The 18,905-nt window shown below is 36.4% G+C and overlaps 1 protein-coding gene across 10 annotated transcripts in view; it reads left to right on the top strand.

Annotated features, from left to right (window-relative positions):
- Positions 1-18,905, top strand: part of GRIP1 (glutamate receptor interacting protein 1) — a 718,500-nt gene that overhangs the window by 299,381 nt on the left and 400,214 nt on the right. For 9 of the 10 annotated variants that reach the window (XM_066369049.1, XM_066369051.1, XM_066369055.1 and 6 more), the window contains exon 1: positions 7,181-7,695. The exons of the other annotated variant lie outside the window; for it this stretch is intronic. In XM_066369049.1, the coding sequence (XP_066225146.1) occupies positions 7,563-7,695 (133 nt within the window). In that variant the 5' untranslated portion in view covers positions 7,181-7,562. Of the gene's footprint in view, positions 1-7,180; positions 7,696-18,905 lie in introns of those variants that run through there. 10 annotated transcript variants of the gene reach the window in all.

Genomic DNA, 18,905 nt, shown 5'->3' with positions numbered 1-18,905 from the left:
GTTGTGGTGTATATATATGCAGTAGAATATTGCTGTATGACTATAAAAAAAAAAAAGAATGAAATCTTACTATTGCAACAGTAGGGACAGACCCAGAAGGTATTATGCTTTAATTATATAATTGTCCATCTCTCAAATTAGTAATAACTATTACTATACACTAACTTGCTAGACATTTGAATCAATGGGGCACTGTGAAGGGGGAGAGTTATTATTTTAAAAAAGAAGCAGAAGCAAAGTACTATTGCAGTGCAGAGGAGAAGGCCACTCTTCTGCTCCAGAGTAGAGTTGGGGGGCCTTAAGAAGACACAGCTGTGGGCCTGGGCCTGTGCAGTTCTGGTGTAGATCTGGTGGGAACTTAAGGTTTGGATATTGTTAGGGAGAGGGAAATAGGGAGGCTGGGAATGTCCTTTGAATTCTTTCCTAACACCAATATTTTGTGAATCTAAATTTCTTAAATTTTATGTCATTACTTTTTTTTCTTTTGTTAACTAAGCTATCTTGACATTGTTATTATATGAGTGCAACAAAAAGTTTTATTGAGCACCTGCTATCTGCTAGGAACAATGGATGCTGATCTCTTTGTGGATGTGTCTTCTTACCTGCAGATACGTGTAGCTCAGGAGAATTTTTTTTTAAATTACTTTTATATTAAAATCATTTTATGTCAGGCTCTGATGAGCCCTATTTGGATTATGAACATGAGTAAAACTATTTTACTATATATTTTTAAACATTAAAAACAAATGTTCTTTCTACTTAGATAAGCATAAGAACTGGAGTGTTTTGTTGATTGTGGGGCTCTAGTGACTCCTTACTGAGAATGACTTAATTTTAGTATACCAACAGATAGGATTTTCCTTCTAAGTAAATCTATGTGTAGTTACTGGCAGAATAATAATTCAAATGCTTTGGTCTTGGTGTTAAACATTTACTTTTAATTTGAAGCATTTGTTTTAGAACTTAATTTCTCTTAAATTTTGTACAAATTCATGAAGAGCAAGAACACAAAATATCAGAATTATACCATTCAGATTTCTTAGAATATTATCTATCTTTCTATATTGACTGTTGAGATAGCTGTGTGATAAAATTATTCCTTACACTTCCAAGTATCTTAAGCAAGGCCGACCCAAAGGGGTGGGGAATTATTACTATGCATAGGAAGAATTACAGAGGTAGGGCAACATTTGCTTAGTTAATTTTATTCTGTGATTGTCGGCCAGAGCAACCCAACATGCCCCTGTTGGAAATTTACATGGGCATTTTGGTTGTCACAGTGCTGGGCAAGGCAGAAGTGAAAGACAGGAGCTACTAGCATTTCATGGATGGGGCCTGGGTGCCGGAAGTACTGAAATGAGGAAGACACTCTTCCAAACTGAAAACTTGTCCTGTATCTGTACACTTTCAAGTATCTATGTAAATAAATATTCTTCTAAGTGACAACTTATTTATAATTATTTGAACCCAGCAGCTAATACTGTTAAATACAGAGACACCAGGTGCTTTTCTTAAATGGATTTTATTATTTAGAACAGCTTTAAGTTCACAGCAAAATTGAGCAAAAGGTACAGAGCTGTCGCATATGCTCCTCTTCACATGCGAACCTTTCTTCATGTGAGTGATACATTTATTGCAAACCGTCAACGTAAATTGACACATCACTGTCACCCAGAGTCCATAGTTTACTTAGAGTTCATACTTGGTGTTGCACATTATGAGTTTGGTCAAGTGTATAATGACATGTATCCACTATTATACAAAGTATATTCAATGCCTTAAAAACCCTCTGTGCTCTGCTCTGCCTGTTCATCCTTCCCTTTCCCCAACTCCTGGCAACAACTGATATTTTTACTATCTCCATAGTTTTGCCTTTTCCAGAATGTTATATAGTTGGAATCATACAGCATGTAGCGTTTTTATTTTAGCTTCTTTCACTTAGTCATATGCATTTAGATTACTCCATGTCTGTTCACAGCTTGATAGCTCATTTCCCTTTAGTGTTGAATAATATCCCATTATCTAAGATATATATCACAATTTATCCGTTCACCTACTGAAGGGCATCTTGGTTGTTTCCAAGTTTTGGCAATTATGAGTACAGATGCCATAAACATCCAAGGCAGATTTTTGTATAGACATACGTTTTCAAATCCTTTGGATAAATACCAAGGAGTGCAATTGACGAATTGATAGTATTGATATGTTTAGCTATATAAAAAACCAACTGTCATTCAAAGTTGCTTTACTGTTTTACATTCCCACCAGCAATGAAGGAAAATTGCTGTTGCTCCCCTCCCTCCTCAGCACTTACGTTTGTGAGTGTTCTAGATTTTGGCCACTCTAATAAGTGTGTAGTGGTGTCTCCTTATTGCCTTAATTTGCATTTCTCTGATGCCTGTGATGTGCAACACCTTTTCATATGCTTATTTGCCATCTGTCTATCTTTGGGAAGGTATCTCTTTAAGTCTTCGGCCCATTTTTAATCAGGTAATTTTTCTTTCTAAGTTTTAAGAGTTCTTTTTGTATTTCTATATTTTGCTCTTTGTATGTTTTGGACAACAGTTATTAACCAGATATTTCTTTTGCAAATATTTTCTCCCAGTTTGTGACTTCTCTTTTTATTTTTGACATGAGACAGTCTTCACAGTTTTAATATAAATGATTATACTAATTTTTACTGTGTTGTCTACCTGTAAATCTGTCGTTTTATTTTCTCCATATTGTATGGAGTGGCTTCTGATCATCTCTTAAATTTGAAATTGTTTCTTTGAAGTAGGTGCAAGGTTCTAACTACATCTTCTGGTGTGGTTGTGTCCTAAGATTTACTAATTTAAATACATCTTATTAACCATATTCTTACATATATTATTTAGAAGATATTTTATGTTTAAATTTTGTGGGCATGGGTCACATGATCTATGAATTTCATTTAGACTAGTAAAGTGGGATAGAACAATCATTTGCTACAGTAAAGTGGCGTTGAGTCTGACAAAACTAAGAATACCGTCATTGCCAGGGACCAGAGTTCCCTCCCTACTCTGTCATCCTCAGTATGTCAGATGTGGCCCCTAAAGTCACAGGGAGTCTGCCGCTGCTCGTGGGATCCGATGCAACCACATGGTATCTAAAAAGGATCAAATTGATTTAATGTCTCAGAGATTCTTCTAATAAACTGTATGTTTTATACTTCAACTCAAAAAAAAAATACTGTACCATTACTTAATCTAAATACAGTGGTACCTAGAGATACAGAATGACCAACATAAGAATTTTTTAAAATACGAGCTGCGACTCGGTCTGTGTTTTTTGTTCGAGATCCGAGCAAAATTCCGAGATCCGAGTCCTGGTTCGGGAAGCTGTGCTAGTTGGCGCGTTGGCGCAGGGGTCTAGCATCGCAGTTTGATATATGAGTTGACTGACTTACGAGCTTGGTTACAGAATGAATTAAATTTGTACCTCAAGGTACCACTGTATATACAGAAGAGTACTACTTACTGAGTGATCTAGGTAAGGTTGTAAATTGAAGCTTTAATCTCAATGGTTGGTCTATTCCTCTCTTCCTGAAAGGGGACGGGGAATGTAATTCAGACAAGTGTGGAAACCATGTCAGTGCTGTTTAGACAATTGCCTACTTCCCAGAAAGGAAAATCAGCTTTCTAAAAAATATATATTTGCAGTTCTTCATTGAAGCACATTTTGTTGAATAATTCAACTGCTTTATTTTCTCACGTGAACAATTTTTTTTTGAAGAAATTTAATTTTATAGTTTGGTGAACATTTAGCTCAACTAAACCCAATTTGTCATAATAATATGTGTATTTTTTTATATGAAAATCTATGGTCCTAAAATTTCTCTTGAAGAAATTAGTGTTTTGAAACTGGCTAGTCAGGCTGGCACCTCAAGCAAGGATTACAGGTATAAATGCCTACGGAGTCCAGGTGGTGGCTGAATGAGAGCGGGCCCAGGGGAGGGGACTATGGCTAAGTGTAAAGTGCATATTTATTTATGGGTGGCAGCCATCACTCAGATTTAATTAATAGTTGCCACATTGGAGTTGGGCCCAGAGTCTCCAGATCTTTTGACTTTTCAAGAAAAATAAGATCAAATGTCTGATTTATTTGTGGAATTCCTCACTTTTAGATATTGGCCCAGTTTAAAACAAACAAAACAACATTTAATGTGAGCTAAACAAAGCACATTTATGAGAGATTCCTGTTCTGTGTACAGTACTGCCACTTACAACCTCTACTATCCCATTTGTTTAGACTGTAGGGTGCAGAAACCAGTGTTTGTGCTATGGAGAGAAAGCCTAGTTCTCTGAAAAACAGTACTAAACCTAACTGAATGGAACTTGAACCTCACTCTACTCATTTGTCAATTATTGTGGGGATATTAGCTAACTGCTGCATAAACTCAAGTCTTTTTTTAGATTTTAAATTGGTCTTCCATTGTTAATCATGGAGAATTTAAGATAGAAGATAGGAAAAATTCGGAGGTATGGACCCATGAAGTTTAATAAAAAGATCCAGTCCACCCAGACCACCCTTTAGGTAGAATAGCAAGTATCTTGCCTTCTATCTTTTGGATTGTGACACTTACTACATGCCCCCCTCCCTCGCATGGTGCGTTACCTCATTCTTGTATTCTTTGTGACCCAGGTAAACCCCCTCTAACCAGCAGGTCCCTTATTCCTACTTCCCAAGCATCTGTGATTGTTTTAACAGAGCTGTTACCTCCTCTATGATACCCCTATGATATGGCTGAACTCTAAACTCTTCTATAGAATCATTTAACGCCTTCTGTATAAATATTTTTTCATTATAATCAGATATTGAAATGTTAATCACCAAAATAAAATCCTTCAAAACTAGGAAAATAATAGAGAAGTGCTTTATGTAGAAAGTTTACTTTGCATTGGTTTTTGTTAAAAAATGATTGCTTACTACTGCTTGAGAAACTCTTGGGCTCTTTGAATACTACAACTAACCATCAGCAAACTGTGGTGGAATGCTTTGAGTTGGTCTCTACAAAAAAGGATCTTCTCTTGATGAAGTATCATCTGTTCTATAGTGTCAGTCCTTCTGGATTCAACTAGGAGCTTCAAACTACAAAACGAGTAATGTGGATTCCACTAATTTAGGAGTTAAAATAATTTAGAGGTAGTTGGGTAAATTTTGTTGCCTGTATAATTTCTGAGCACAGATGTACTTGACAAAGTAATCACATAAATCGGGATATAGGTGTAGCCCAGTTAAAATTGAAAGTCAAAAATTATTTTCAAACTTCATTTTAATAGCAGACTTGCATAGAAAACAGTGAATCAGTGAATGCAAATAATTCTTAGACAAGACAGTCTGAATTTGCATGAAAAAATACCTGTAGTAGGTAGTACTTGGCATTGTTACCTTTGTAATCTTAGACAAACCACTAAAACATCTTTGAGCCTTCTTACTTCATCTAGACAGGCATCACCTCATGATAAAGGTTGTTAAGAGAATTACATTAAAAGGTTATGTATTATTATAATTTATGTATCGACCTGTTCAAGGTCTAGAGTCCAGATCTTCAAATTTCACTGTTTTTAACTGTTCCAATTTATTTTGGTTGAGGGAGTCAGACTAATAAAGAAAAGATTTGGAACCTAAGGACAAGTGAATTTTTGTTTAAAGATGTTCATAAAACATTTTATAGTATCTTTTTGTCAGCATCATCAAGTTTGTGTTTTCTCTTCACAAACTCACTTGTCAGGCATAAAAAAAATAAAGGAAATCTGTAAGGAATAATGGGAATTCATTGAATCTAACTTTACACATTCCAGAGCTGAAATGGTCTTGGATAATGTATATTTACCTCTCCAGTAAATGTCTCCATTGCCATCATTAGAAATTGATATCTGAAAATGGAGAACTATTTAAACCTAGAATAAAGACAGATTGCCTATGAATCTAACAACAGATATGCCGAGTGCAATCAATCTCTTCCTTCTGGAATGGTCCTTCTGGAATGGAACTTGCTATTTCATAGTTACTGAATGACTCATACAGTAAGAAGCTTTTCTTTTCTTTTTAGATTTTATTTACTCATTTTTAGAGAGAAAGGAGGGAGGGAGGGAGGGAGGGAGGGAGACAGAGAGAGAGAGAGAGAGAGAGAGAGAAGGGGGAGGAGCAGGAACCATCAACTCCCATATGTGTCTTGACCAGGCAAGCCCAGGATTTTGAACCATCAACTTCTATATTTCTGGGAACATGGAGTTGTGGAATATTATTATATATTAGTTTAATAGGTAATCGCTGATGTATTTGATTAATTGTATTGTAAACAAACTTACTATATCCTGATGTTAAAAATTCATATTCATTTAAACACCTGAAGAAAGAAGCTAGAGAGAAAAAGATTATCCAAGATTAATGCTAACCTGTCTAGATTTTGGAGTACCTCTTTCATCTACTCTGAAGTGGTTCTGATTGTAGTACTTAAAAAAGAGAAAAAGGTTGTGATTTTAGAGACAAAGGATGACCAAGGTGTAAACATTTTTCAAAACTTTTCTCCCTCTCTTCACTTTCACCAAGAACTACATTTTATTTGCTTTCACATTTTTAAAAAAAGTGTAACAACTCAGCAAAATTTGTATTCCAGTTTATTGTGAGCAGAATTGGGTTATTGTTATTTCTTCTCCCCCCAAACCATGCAATTTCTTTTATTTGCTGATTATGATATGCTGTTACTAGGCCTATGAGAAACCTCTCTGTGAAGTGCATTTTAATATTTAGATCAAATAGCGATTGGAATACATTAATGCCCAGTGGGTAAATGTGTCATTTGAAAGCAGCTGCTGAGCCTTCTCCCTGCTGCTCCAATTAACACATAAGAGCACACTTTTGTCAGCAAGAGGCAGTGCATATGGATGAAACCACTTTACTGCTCATTAGGATGATATGCAAGAAAGCACAAAGGGTGCTTATTGAAAAACAATAGCTTTCCAAGAAGTTTCCCAAGCCCTGTGCTTTGCATTAAGAGGTGTTAGATAAGAGAGTGGGATTAGCAGGTAAGAAAAAGTTGGTCTGTCTCTAGCTTTGGTTCAGTCCATTGAGTAGCGTGTGTCCCCGCCCCTCTCATCTCCTACACCCCCGCCCCTGCTGATGGAGATGTTGGATAGTGAAATTCTAGTGCTGGGACTCCCCTTGGCAGAATCTCTTCTTGAACTTTGTTCTCTTTTGTTTTGAAGCTGTTTGGAGTACAAAGCTTCGCTGTTTCTTTTTTCTCTTAGTCTTCATCATTTTACTTTCTCCCTCTTTTCCTTTTTTTTTTTCTTTCTTTTTAAATTGCACATTTGACAGTTTACTGAGCAAAGTAAGAAATCTCGTCAAGGCGAACCCATATCGCTGTTCTTTTTTTCCTCCCATGGCTAAAACCTCAGCGTTGATGGTGGCACAGAGGCAGATGGAAGGGTAGCGCGCCCGGGTTTGGTGCTGGGCGTTCATGCTCCGCCGGCTCCCGGAGCAGCTGGGCTGTTGCTCAGCGCCGCGCTGGCTGAGTCAGGCAGTGCGGTGAGGGAGAGATGGATCGCTTCCTGGGTTTCCTCAAGCAAATAAGAAGATCTAGGAGAAGAAAGGGGAAAAAGTACCGGCCAGAAGAGGATTACCATGAGGGCTATGAGGATGTCTATTATTACACTTCAGAGCATTTTCGAAGTAAGCGCTTTCCTTCACCCTCCTGTTCCTTCTCGCCTGTCGAGGGTAACAATAAACCTTGTGTGGTGCTTTAATCTTAAATGCAAAAGGTTTCCCAGATACTGAGCAGTGTGTAAGTACCGAAGTGCTACATAATGCTTGATTTATTGCAAAAATAACCATCAGATAGCATCCAGACAATATAACTAGCCCAGGTCTATACACATGATTAATATTTTAGGTGCAATTAATTGATTATGTTATTATTTTAATGAACCCTTCAACCCATTATCTTGCAAGCCAAGGTAGTAGATGCTTAAATTACGTTCTGTTAGAATTGCTTTTAAATAACTGTGTTTTCTTTAGAATAGGGAAGGCTAGTTTATTTGGAAGAAATAATTGTTCATGTTCAAGTTGATGGTGATGATTAATACTCCTGATACAGACTTCTAGACAATTATCTGTGATGAATCTGAGGTGTTACTTGTATAAGGAAGTTCAAATGCTTTTCTCTGATGCATGTTCATAATTTTGTTATTAAATGAAAGGAACTATTATTTGCTGTCAACTAGAAGCAGTGAGACCTGTAGGATAAAATTATATATCCACATTAAAACATTTGTAAATTAGCTTATACATAACAGAGAACTAGAGTTTTTCTTGTACTTAGCAGCCCTTTGAGTTCCCAATGAGGTTTAGACTAGTCCCAATAGGCTTTAAACGCCCAGAACCGCCCAAGGGTACAGAGAGAAGGCTGCTGCACACAGAGATCACTGAGTTTGTGTTGTGCCCTAAATGGATAGAACTGATAGTTACATATGATCTACATTTACAAAATTTAAAAATTATTTTTATTTTCTTGAATAAGGATATTTATAAACTTTATTTTGATTTTAATTCTCACTGGCCTTTTGATGTCTTATTGAAATACATCCCATCTACAACCTCTGAGAGTTGACCAATAAATAATTTAGAATCCATTACTGTGGTATTGAAATTCATGAGAATTTGGTCTAAATGCCAGAAATTCTGTTGAGATTGTTGAAAGTTGAGAGGTGAAAATTCATGTGGTGGCAACAACACAATAATACAAAATTATAATTCTTGACATTTGTTCTATGGCTATGTGGCTTTTACAGAGTAATCCGTGAGTTTTAGGGATGTTTCTCTTCTATAATGCTTTTACATGAATAATATGCTCTAATGTGACAGTCTGTGTTTCCTAAATTTAGTTTCCATAATATATTCAAGAATTTAACAAAGATTTATGTTATATCAAAAAATACTGTCATCTTGCATGCATAATTCTGAAAAATTGGAATTTCAAAAAAGGTTAGGAACTTTTCATTATGTTCATTTTACAAATTTCTTGCAACCAATATATATAATGAATCAAATTTATACTGTCTTGGGTTTGTATTGTGATGTATTTGTTCAAATAGATTTTAAAAGTTTCTCTCAAATACCTGCATTCTACTAGTTTTGGTGAGAATTTAAGAACAACAAAGATACTTTATAAGTTTACAAAATATGCCTACAGGAGAAATATTTGTGGCGGTGTCTAAGAAATACCCTCAAACTAGAGTTAGGAGAATGCTACAGCTAAGGCAGTAGTCTTTACCTGTCAGAAGAAGTAACTTAAAGGGAATTATGTCTTACCTTATCTGACTTGTCAAGGTCATGATAAGCATAAGATTCTAAACATCAAAAGTTATTTGCTTTAGATGCAAACCTGACATGTTTGCCCCTGTGATTTCTCAGAAAGCACCCATTATGTAACATGTCACGTCTATAGAGTTTGATGTGTGTTGAGTCACCACCTTCAAACTGCTGTATGATAAACAGAGTGTATCACAATGGACACAGGTGCTTGGCATCTAACATTTTATTCAATGTTAACTAGCCAGCATTTTAGAGATGGCATGTCATATAACATAATGACCCCTCAGTGTATCTTTTGGTTTCAATTTTAGGGCCTCTCTGAACTGAGTAGGGGAGACATCCACTTACATTTTACAGCTGTAAAAAAGTATTAAAGGGTAAGACTGATCTGGAAAACCAATTCTCTCAAATGGGTAATATGGTTTAATTCAATTACATCTACAGCGTATCCACCTTAATTAGTCTTCAGCATAATTTGAAAGTTTACATCCTGGGCATGTCTAGATGGCTTAGAAAAACTGTTTACATGAAGGCTAAAATGTGGTGGAATTTACTGAGAACATTCACATCTTAGTTAATGGTGTCATTGACAAACGAGAAGTGTTGTTGCTCTTATTTTCTTCCTATATTGTTTGTTTCTTGAAAGAAACTTCTCTGTCTTGTCAGTTTAGCTGGTAGTTCCAATTACTACAAGAAGCTTATGCATACAATAATGAAAGATCAAACTCTCCAATAAGTATGTTATTCCTATAGTGCATTCTCAAGTGCTTGCCGATATTTATCCCTAAATAATGTCTCTTCAATGGTGGGTTCTGATTCAGAATTTCACTATCCTTTCCTTCATCTTAAAGACAACACAGGTTATAATATCATAAAATGCAAAAAAAAAAAAAAAAAAAGCCTATATTAAAAAGTTAGGAAGATCTGGGCCAATGAAAGAGAAGTTAATATAAAAATTAGATGTTTTTTCTGTAACTCCATCAAAACGGAGTTTTAGTAATGATGATGATGATGATGATGACAGACTGATTTTAAATCTTCCCTGATTTTATATTGACTTGATGTATGTCATTGTTCATGGGATGACTATATTTGATTTTTTTTTAAATCTGCTTTTATCATTCATCTGTCCTTTCATAATTCTAGAGTTAGAGCTTATATAAACTAGACAAATGCTTTGGGCAAATCCTCAAACTTTTTTGGGTTTTCATTACCTGAAATGTGACCAGAGGTAGAATTATTGCTTAAGACCTTTCAAGTTCTAGAGCATAATAATCTTTATATTTTTGTTTTGTGCTGAAACAGTGCAGATAAACATGTTGCCTGAAGGATTTTTAACTGGGATTTCCACCAAAAAGTTCACCTGGATGTCTGGAGGGAATTGTTTTTCTAGCAGTAATTGTCAGTAGGAAGATCTCTGTTCCTTTGAGGTAATATCTATTATTGAATATTAAGGAGTTTGGGGGGAATATTTATAAACCTTGAAAATTCTAAACACGTTGGAAAATCCTAGGCCTTATCTTTTATTTAATCTTTGCCAAAAAGTGCCATTTACTCTGAAATTCTCACATATATGATTTTGTTTGGTATTGTTCCTTAAGAAAAACTGCCACTGATTACAAAACTGATTCATAAACTTCAGTGTAACAAAAAGCTAGAAAAATCTTGAAATTCACTTTTATTATGTTTGATGCTTTTATTTATTTATTTATATTTTACTAAATACTGTGTTAATGGCTTTTTTTTTTTATAAATCTCCTCCTTTATTTTTATATTTTTTACAGGGACAGAGAGAGAGTCAGAGGGAGGGATAGATAGGGACAGACAGGAACGGAGAGAGATGAGAAGCATCAACATCAGTTTTTCGTGGTGACACCTCAGTTGTTCATTGATTGCTTTCTCATATGTGCCTTGACCACGGGTCTTCAGCCTACCGAGTAACCCCTTGCTGGAGCCAGTGACCTTGGGTCCAAGCTGGTGAGCTTTTTTTTTTGCTCACACCAGATGAGACCGCGCTCAAGCTGGCGACCTCCGGGTCTCGAACCCAGTCCTTCCGCATCCCAGTCTGACGCTCTATCCACTGCGCCACTGCCTGGTCAGGCTTGTTAATGGCTTTTTAAAGGCTCTGGAGATCATAGTTTAATTAATCTGTGATATAAAAAATAAACCCTCTCATCCAATTTATTTATATTTGTTTAGCTACTTGATAATATTTAAATTCTGAAGCAGATAATGTACATTTCATGAGCCCTCTCTTAGCACTGTTCATATTCATATTGAAATTCTAACCTGCTACGGTTCATGCAGGGCAGGGTTGCTGAATTACTTAAAAAGGAGAATTTTGTTTATCTATTTCAAATGGAAGTACATGAGTCACTTTGACTTATGGGCCTGGCACCTTTTGCACCTGTGTGATGGCATTGAATTCGGCATGGAGTTGCTCCAGGATAACTGCTCTTCTCGGTTCTCTTCCTACTCACCAAAGCGAGAAAAGCTGTGTGTGTGTTTAGGAAGGGGGGCGGACAGCAGGAGGCCGTTCAGGGCAGTCATTACCGACCCCTCACCTTTTCTACTGAGGTCCTTTTAGGGAATAGCGTTGAGACCTTTTGAAAAAAGGTCATTTGTATTTACAACTTAACATATTGTTGTTTGCCTATTCTAATAGATATTAAGCAATAAATGTGATGTGCTTTATAAACATATTGTTAGCTAAGTTACTTTATTAACCAATCTATGCATCTAAAGTCCCTAGTTTCCCAATTTGAGCTTTAAAGTGCCTGAGATGTTCAAACAGCATTTTAAGAAGGTGGCTCACTTTATTTTATTTCACTGAAAAATGCCCTGCATTGTTCTTCTTGGAGAATAAAGAAACATTTTTGGTAATAGGTATATGTAGTGTGAGAAATTTTTGAAATTGGTGTGGGTAATTAGTTTAAATAATTTCTTCTCACTGGTTCCTTTAACAAGGTTTTGTTTTTCTTTTTTTCTTTTCTTTTTTTAGAAATTCATATAATCACATCCTTTCTGCTTCCTAGACTGACATCTAATTAGGATTCTCTCTCTTGATAAGGGTGACAAAAAGATAAGAGTGAGAACTTTACATGTACTTTGGGAAAATGGCTAATCCCTACTCCTACATGTGCAAAACTGAACACATACAATCTAAGGGGATGTTGCCTCCCTCAGCTTATGGGGGGGTGGTAATGGAGGAGGGGGTCTGGGGAAGAACAGGGGAAATGGAAGAAGAGAGAGCAACACATTTTATAGGTTATTTTTACCCTCCAAGGTTTTCAAGCATAAAATCCATTTATTTCTATGTTAAAAACAGTGATCATCAAACTGACAGGTCTTTTATATGAAATGTTGGATGATTTAAATCTTACCTGTACTTAGTTTGACTCAGGAAACCCCAAACGGATTAGAAGAAACATCAATTATGTAGAAGCAAGGCAAACTTGCTTGTTTTGTGACTACACTGCTTATTTTTCTTTCCTAAGAATTGCTTTCCACTGGTAGTATAGTTCTTTTGTTGAAAATTGATTGGCTATCATGTTCCATTTGTCTGGGGTATTTTGCATCATCAACATTACTATCTCAAGCTATATTTTCCCCACACGGAACAATTTAAAGAAATATTGAAGTTGAGAGTGACTTTAGAATCCAACTTGAGTATTGTTTTTAGATGAATAAACTAGGATACAAGCAATACGTGACTTATGCAAGCCCTCACTGCTCCTTATGGAAGGCAGACCTGATAGAGCCTGGGCCTCCGTCCCTTATTCCACACTCACCTTTGAGTTTTAGTCCTCCAATCATGTTTCTGGTATTTAAGGGCTGGATCCGTCTATGTATTACTATATACATATAACTGTTAATTTCCCTCCTAGGTTGCTTTAGTCTTGAAAGCAGTAGGTCATCCTTCTTAAACTAAACTCTTGAAAAAAAAAACAACTAACTCCTAATATAATATTACAAGTCAAATTAACATGGTGTCTTATTTGTAGATAATGGTAATGTCAGTGACTGTCAGTGACTCAAAAAACCAGGTAACAGTATTTTCTGTATCATCTCCCATTTGCTCTGGTTTACAAATACAGCCGCTTGTGTCAATGCATATCCCTTAGGGGACTTAGGAGGGCATAATTCTATCAGAGAATCTCAGAATTAGGAGGCATCTTCGAATTGTTAGGGAGGCCTGCTATGCAATCTAGGAAGTCCTTCAGGAGCATTCCTGATAAACGGACATCCAGCTTTAGTTGAAATCTTCCAGTATGATCACATTCAATTCCATTCAAGGAATTGTCTCTTTTAAACAAGTTCCCAATTATAGGTCCAGTTGTTTGCATTTACCAACAAATACAATATATTCTCAAAATTTTATCTGGACCCAAGTAAATATATACTTTATTAAATTGAATGTAAAATCAGATGCTATGCCTCCTCTCTCCACATTATTCTTCCTCTGATGTACCATATGGTATGTGGAGGTGAGTAATTCCTTCAATGCTATTTTTGTTTCAACTACACAAACCCAGAAGAGCTCTGTATTGGGCCCACATCCATGTGATAATTTTTCTTTTTTTTTTTTTTCCTTTTAAAATTTTTATTTCTAAAAAGTCACCAAACCTTTTATTTATTTAATAAAAAACCATATAGTGCTTTCGTTTGCATGGTGCAGTGAAAAATCTATATATCTTCCCTAAAACTCTTCTTTTTCCCCTTGGGATGAGCAATCTCATGTTTAAAATATCTCTGTTTCCACCCCAATTCGGTCATTATTGATTGATCAAAACTGACATAATCATACGGTATTATACCATTTCCTTGGTATGGAGAGGGGTCTGGCGATGGGTACATAAACAAGGCTGGGTTCATCAGAGTGCTCCTCTGGGAATTTACAAATTTCCATGTACTCTCCGGCGTGGAAATAAAACAGTCTGGGGTGGAAGAGCCTCAAGTCAGCATGCAAAAATGATGACGGTGAAAAAGAAGCGAGTCCTGCATTTCGTAGTCACAGTTCTAACCCTGGAGGCCTCTCGGGTGCCCAAATTGAAGTGCACATAGCTAGAAAGGACCAGAAGTGGGATCGCAGCTCAGATAGGTTCGTGTCTAATTTGTTAATGGGGGTAATTTTTTTTATTTTGGAAATTATGATTATTTGGGTATTTTCATTTGATAGAAGTAAAGTGCCAAGGTGGAAACTAGATTTTTTTCTACCCTTCAAAAATAATTTTCTTAATGAGACTAAGGAACTATGTGGCTTTAGGTGACTCCCTTTGGTTTCTGTGCTTCTTCGATTTCTTATTTATCAAGTCAGGGCCCACTGTTCTCGTGCAGAATGATACAGACCCTAAGAGAGAGGTCATTAGCAGGTTTAGTCCGGGAGTTCTGTCCCTCAGGTTTAGTCTGGGAGTTCTGTCCCTCAGGGCAGCAGCAGCCGGAGCAGGTGGAGGAAGGAGATAGCCAGGGGGCAGATTGCAGCAGCAGATTTCTTTTAGCAGCATCACTGCTGTGTGTTCAGTGTTCTTTGCTCTCACTTTCCATTCAGAGTTTAATCTTGTTTTCAAGGGAACCACAACTTCCCTTTCCACGTCTCACCAGAGTTCTGCCACTAGTATCTATAGCTGCATAAAAAGGATTTGGAGGCATACAAGAAAATTTTTCCAGTCAGCATGTGCCCTGAAACTAAGTGGTTTAGAATGCAACGTACAGGATAGTGAGCCCCCCTCCCCAAGGATGTGTGTGGCACTCATGTGCATGTGTACACACACACTACACTTATGTAGATATATATGAGATTTAAAAAAAAAACACAGAACAGTATCCATTCTTTGCTTTAAGGTGATATTTACATATATCTCTCATAGGCAGCTGTAGGGATGCTGGTTAGGGATGTGGGACCTGGATGAGATTACCTAAATTGGAATCCCTGGCTCTATTCCTTAACAGATATTTGAACTTGACAAATAAATTTGTTTGTGCTTCCATTTCCTCATCTATGAAATTGGGTCAGTAATTATCCACCTCACTGGGTTTTTGTAAATCAAGTGACATAATACTGCACTTAGTGTTTGACACATAGTGAGCACTTAGTAAATGTTGATAGAAGAAATCCTTATTCATAAAGGTATTAAGTAAGTATGTTGGAGAGTAATGAATGGCAGGCTAAGGGGCTTAAATTCTTTGTTTAGGCACCAGGGCACTATTGCAGGATTTTTAGTAGAAGTATAACCAGAAAAGAGCTGTACAGTACCTTAGAAAGATTAGTGTGGGATTAATGTATAAAAGGGATTATAGGGAAAGACATAAATAAAAGGGCAGATATGGCAGTTGTGGGAAAATGTAGGTGTGAACAGAAGGAATATATTCAACATACTGAGTTTGAGTAGCCAAGATATCCAAGGAGAGTTGTTAGGAGGCAGCTTAAAATGTATTGTAGAAGCTGAAATTATGGCGAGGGTATAGAGCTCAAGAGATCTGGAAGACGTACTTATTTAAAGATTTGAGGGATGAACCATGGGACTAGATGATCTTAGTAAGGGAGACTTCCTACTCAGTCTTTCCTTGGACCAAACAAGGAAAACTGATAAAACATACAGTTCTCATGCTATAAGAGTTTTAACAGATAGAGAAATCGATTCTGTGAATACCATAATAAGGGAATTTGTAATGAGTACTGAATTGATTGCTCATTTGATTAATTTCTCATAATGATGATATAGTAGATCAAATATGAGTTGATTATGAAAAGGGAAATGAAACTTAAAACAGGTGTTAACCTTTAAAAGTTGGATTTTTATTAGTGGTATGCTTTCAGTTGTGGTGTCCTAGAGATAAAGCTACTTCCAAATGAGTTTAGAAAAATAGGAGACTAGTACATGCTACAACATGGAAGAATCTAAAAAAATACACTAAATGAAAAAAAGCTAGACTGAAAGGCCATCTATTGCTGCAAAATAGGCACAAGGTTTCTTTACAGGATGATGGAAAGGTTCTAAAAAGTTGACTGGTGATGGTTGCTCAATTCTATAACCTGACCTTAAAAGACTCGGTGATTTTTTTATTTTTATTTTTTAAGGAAGAGAGATGGGCTCTCAAATGAATGTGTGCAAGATATTGTTTGGTTTTTGTCATATTTATTTTTTTATTTTCAGTAGCTCCCAAATGAGCAATCAGGCTGTTTTCTCTGCGATGGAATATTCTAAGCATTAACTCAGTCGAGAAGTGTTGATTAGGTACCAACTCAGAAAAAAAAAGTCTAATAAAAGGTGGAACACAGAATGATTCACCATGATGCCAGGGGCAAACACTCACAGTTGTATTTTAAAATATGTAATAGAATTGATTTCATACCTTTTTAAATTTGAAGTGTTAGAATTTTACCCCAGTATCTCATTAACTGTATCATAAGCATAGAGCCAAGAAGCTTTTCTGAAACATTGAACCATAGAACTGAATTTTCTGAATCTGTGGAGTTAAACTAAATATCAACAATTTGGTCTATGGATTTGTATAAATTGACTTGAATTTCAGTTAATATACTAAACTTTCGAAGATCTCTGTTTTAGAAACTGAACTGACTCCAAAATATTATGAGATTATGGCTAAACCATTTTTTTTTTTTGGTTTTTTTGTTTGTTTTTTTTACAGAGACAGAGAGTGAGTCAGAGAGAGGGATAGACAGGGACAGACAGACAGGAACGGAGAGAGATGAGAAGCATCAATCATTAGTTTTTCATTGCGTGTTGCAACACCTTAGTTGTTCATTGATTGCTTTCTCATATGTGCCTTGACCGTGGGCCTTCAGCAGACCGAGTAACCCCTTGCTGGAGCCAGCGACCTTGGGTTCAAGCTGGTGGGCTTTTGCTCAAACCAGATGAGCCCGCGCTCAAGCTGGTGACCTCGGGGTCTCGAACCTGGGTCTTCCACATCCCAGTCCGACGCTCTATCCACTGCGCCACTGCCTGGTCAGGCTAAACCATTTTTTTATAGTTAGTCATATTTAAAATACGTGATAGAGTATAAAGCTCACATTTTCTTCTCTACTTCCCTACCCTACCAAGAATAGGAAGATTCACTTTATGGTAAGCCTCCCACCATTTTATTCATTCAGCAAATACTTAATGATACCATGTGTCAGACATCATTCTAGCTGTTGTAGACAGGCTGGTACAATAAACAGAGAAGGTCTTTGTCTTAACTGGAACCCACAATCTATCAGGGAAACAGAAAATAAAAAACAGTGGTAAGTGCAATAAAGAAAATTAGATCAAATTGTGGGATATCGTGTCAGAGGTGGAGAAAGGGCGTTTTAGTAAAGGTGATGCTTGTTTGACAGATAGATGTTTGAGTTGACCCTCACTGAGAAGACAGAGGCACCATGGGGAGATCTGCATAGGAGGCTAGGGCATAAAACCCTCAGGAGTTAAAAATGTAGTTATTCATTTTAATACAGTATTTGTGTTGATATCTTCTAAATGGGCTATTTCCTTAAAAGCTATTTGTAAAATCAGTTCTTTAGAATTCTGAATGGATTTCTTCCTAGAAAAATGCAGATTTCAAGCCAGGTGCGACCATAAAGTCGTGTGCAATATTTCATTAATCGGTCAAGTGTGGCTGCAGCCAAAGGAGGCATGGTGATTCTCCAATAGAGAATAACCTTTACTTTGCTGAAAAAGAGAGGGCTATGGTTGCCATTTATTTGTAGGAGTCTTTATCTGCCAGGGTAGGGGTTGGCTAAAGTGGCAATGGATTTGAGGGGAATGAAAAAGGAGTTTGTTCTATCTTTAGATTAGTGTAAGTGTGTCATGATCTTCTTTCTACTTGGATTCTAAACATTCATTAAGCACAGTTCTTAAGTTAAAAGTGTGCTTGCCACGTAATCAGTGGATGGTAAAATGTATGATGGTTTTACAGTTTCTTGTTTGTTTTCTGTAGGACACAAACGTACATATTACACTTCTCCCTAGTCTTTGAAAACCACCATATTATAGAGACTCTTAATGGCTTGTGCATTTTATAAGAAAAATTGTATGTCAAAGAAATTTTTTCCAGAGAGTGAGCAAAGTTGTGCTGGGTCTCTTGGGTTATAGCCTACTGCATTGCCAGTCTCTGTGTTTAATGGAAATGGACAATATATGTTTCTGTTGCTTATTATTTACTATTCATAGATAACCAGGGAATCTTATATTGCTTGTTGGACTATTATGTTGTTTTCTAGATTAGTTACTTTTGTTAAATAGGATTCTGAGGGTTAATCTTTTTAGAGTTAGAAACAAATTTAGTGTAAGATTAAAAATAATACTTCCATTTTCTGATGACTGTACAAATTACTTTTCAGGAGCTTCATCTAACCAACAAACTTAAAAATTATGCTTAATTTCAGTACCTTCACATGCCTTTGTGAAAACAGGTGCTTCTGATTACTGCTGAGCTGGTCTTAGTTTTCATGTTGCCCTTCTGCTGGCCATGGTGTGTGATTCATGAATTTGCAGGTGCAGAAAATAACATTTGATTTGTGAAGCCCCATTTTTTAGATAAAACTAGGCACATGTCAAATGTAACTAGTA

Source organism: Saccopteryx leptura, chromosome 2 (genome assembly GCF_036850995.1).
Source record: "Saccopteryx leptura isolate mSacLep1 chromosome 2, mSacLep1_pri_phased_curated, whole genome shotgun sequence".
NCBI lineage: Eukaryota > Metazoa > Chordata > Mammalia > Chiroptera > Emballonuridae > Saccopteryx > Saccopteryx leptura.
The sequence above is the reverse complement of the archived record's forward strand: the minus strand, read 5'-3'. Positions and strand labels throughout refer to the sequence as shown.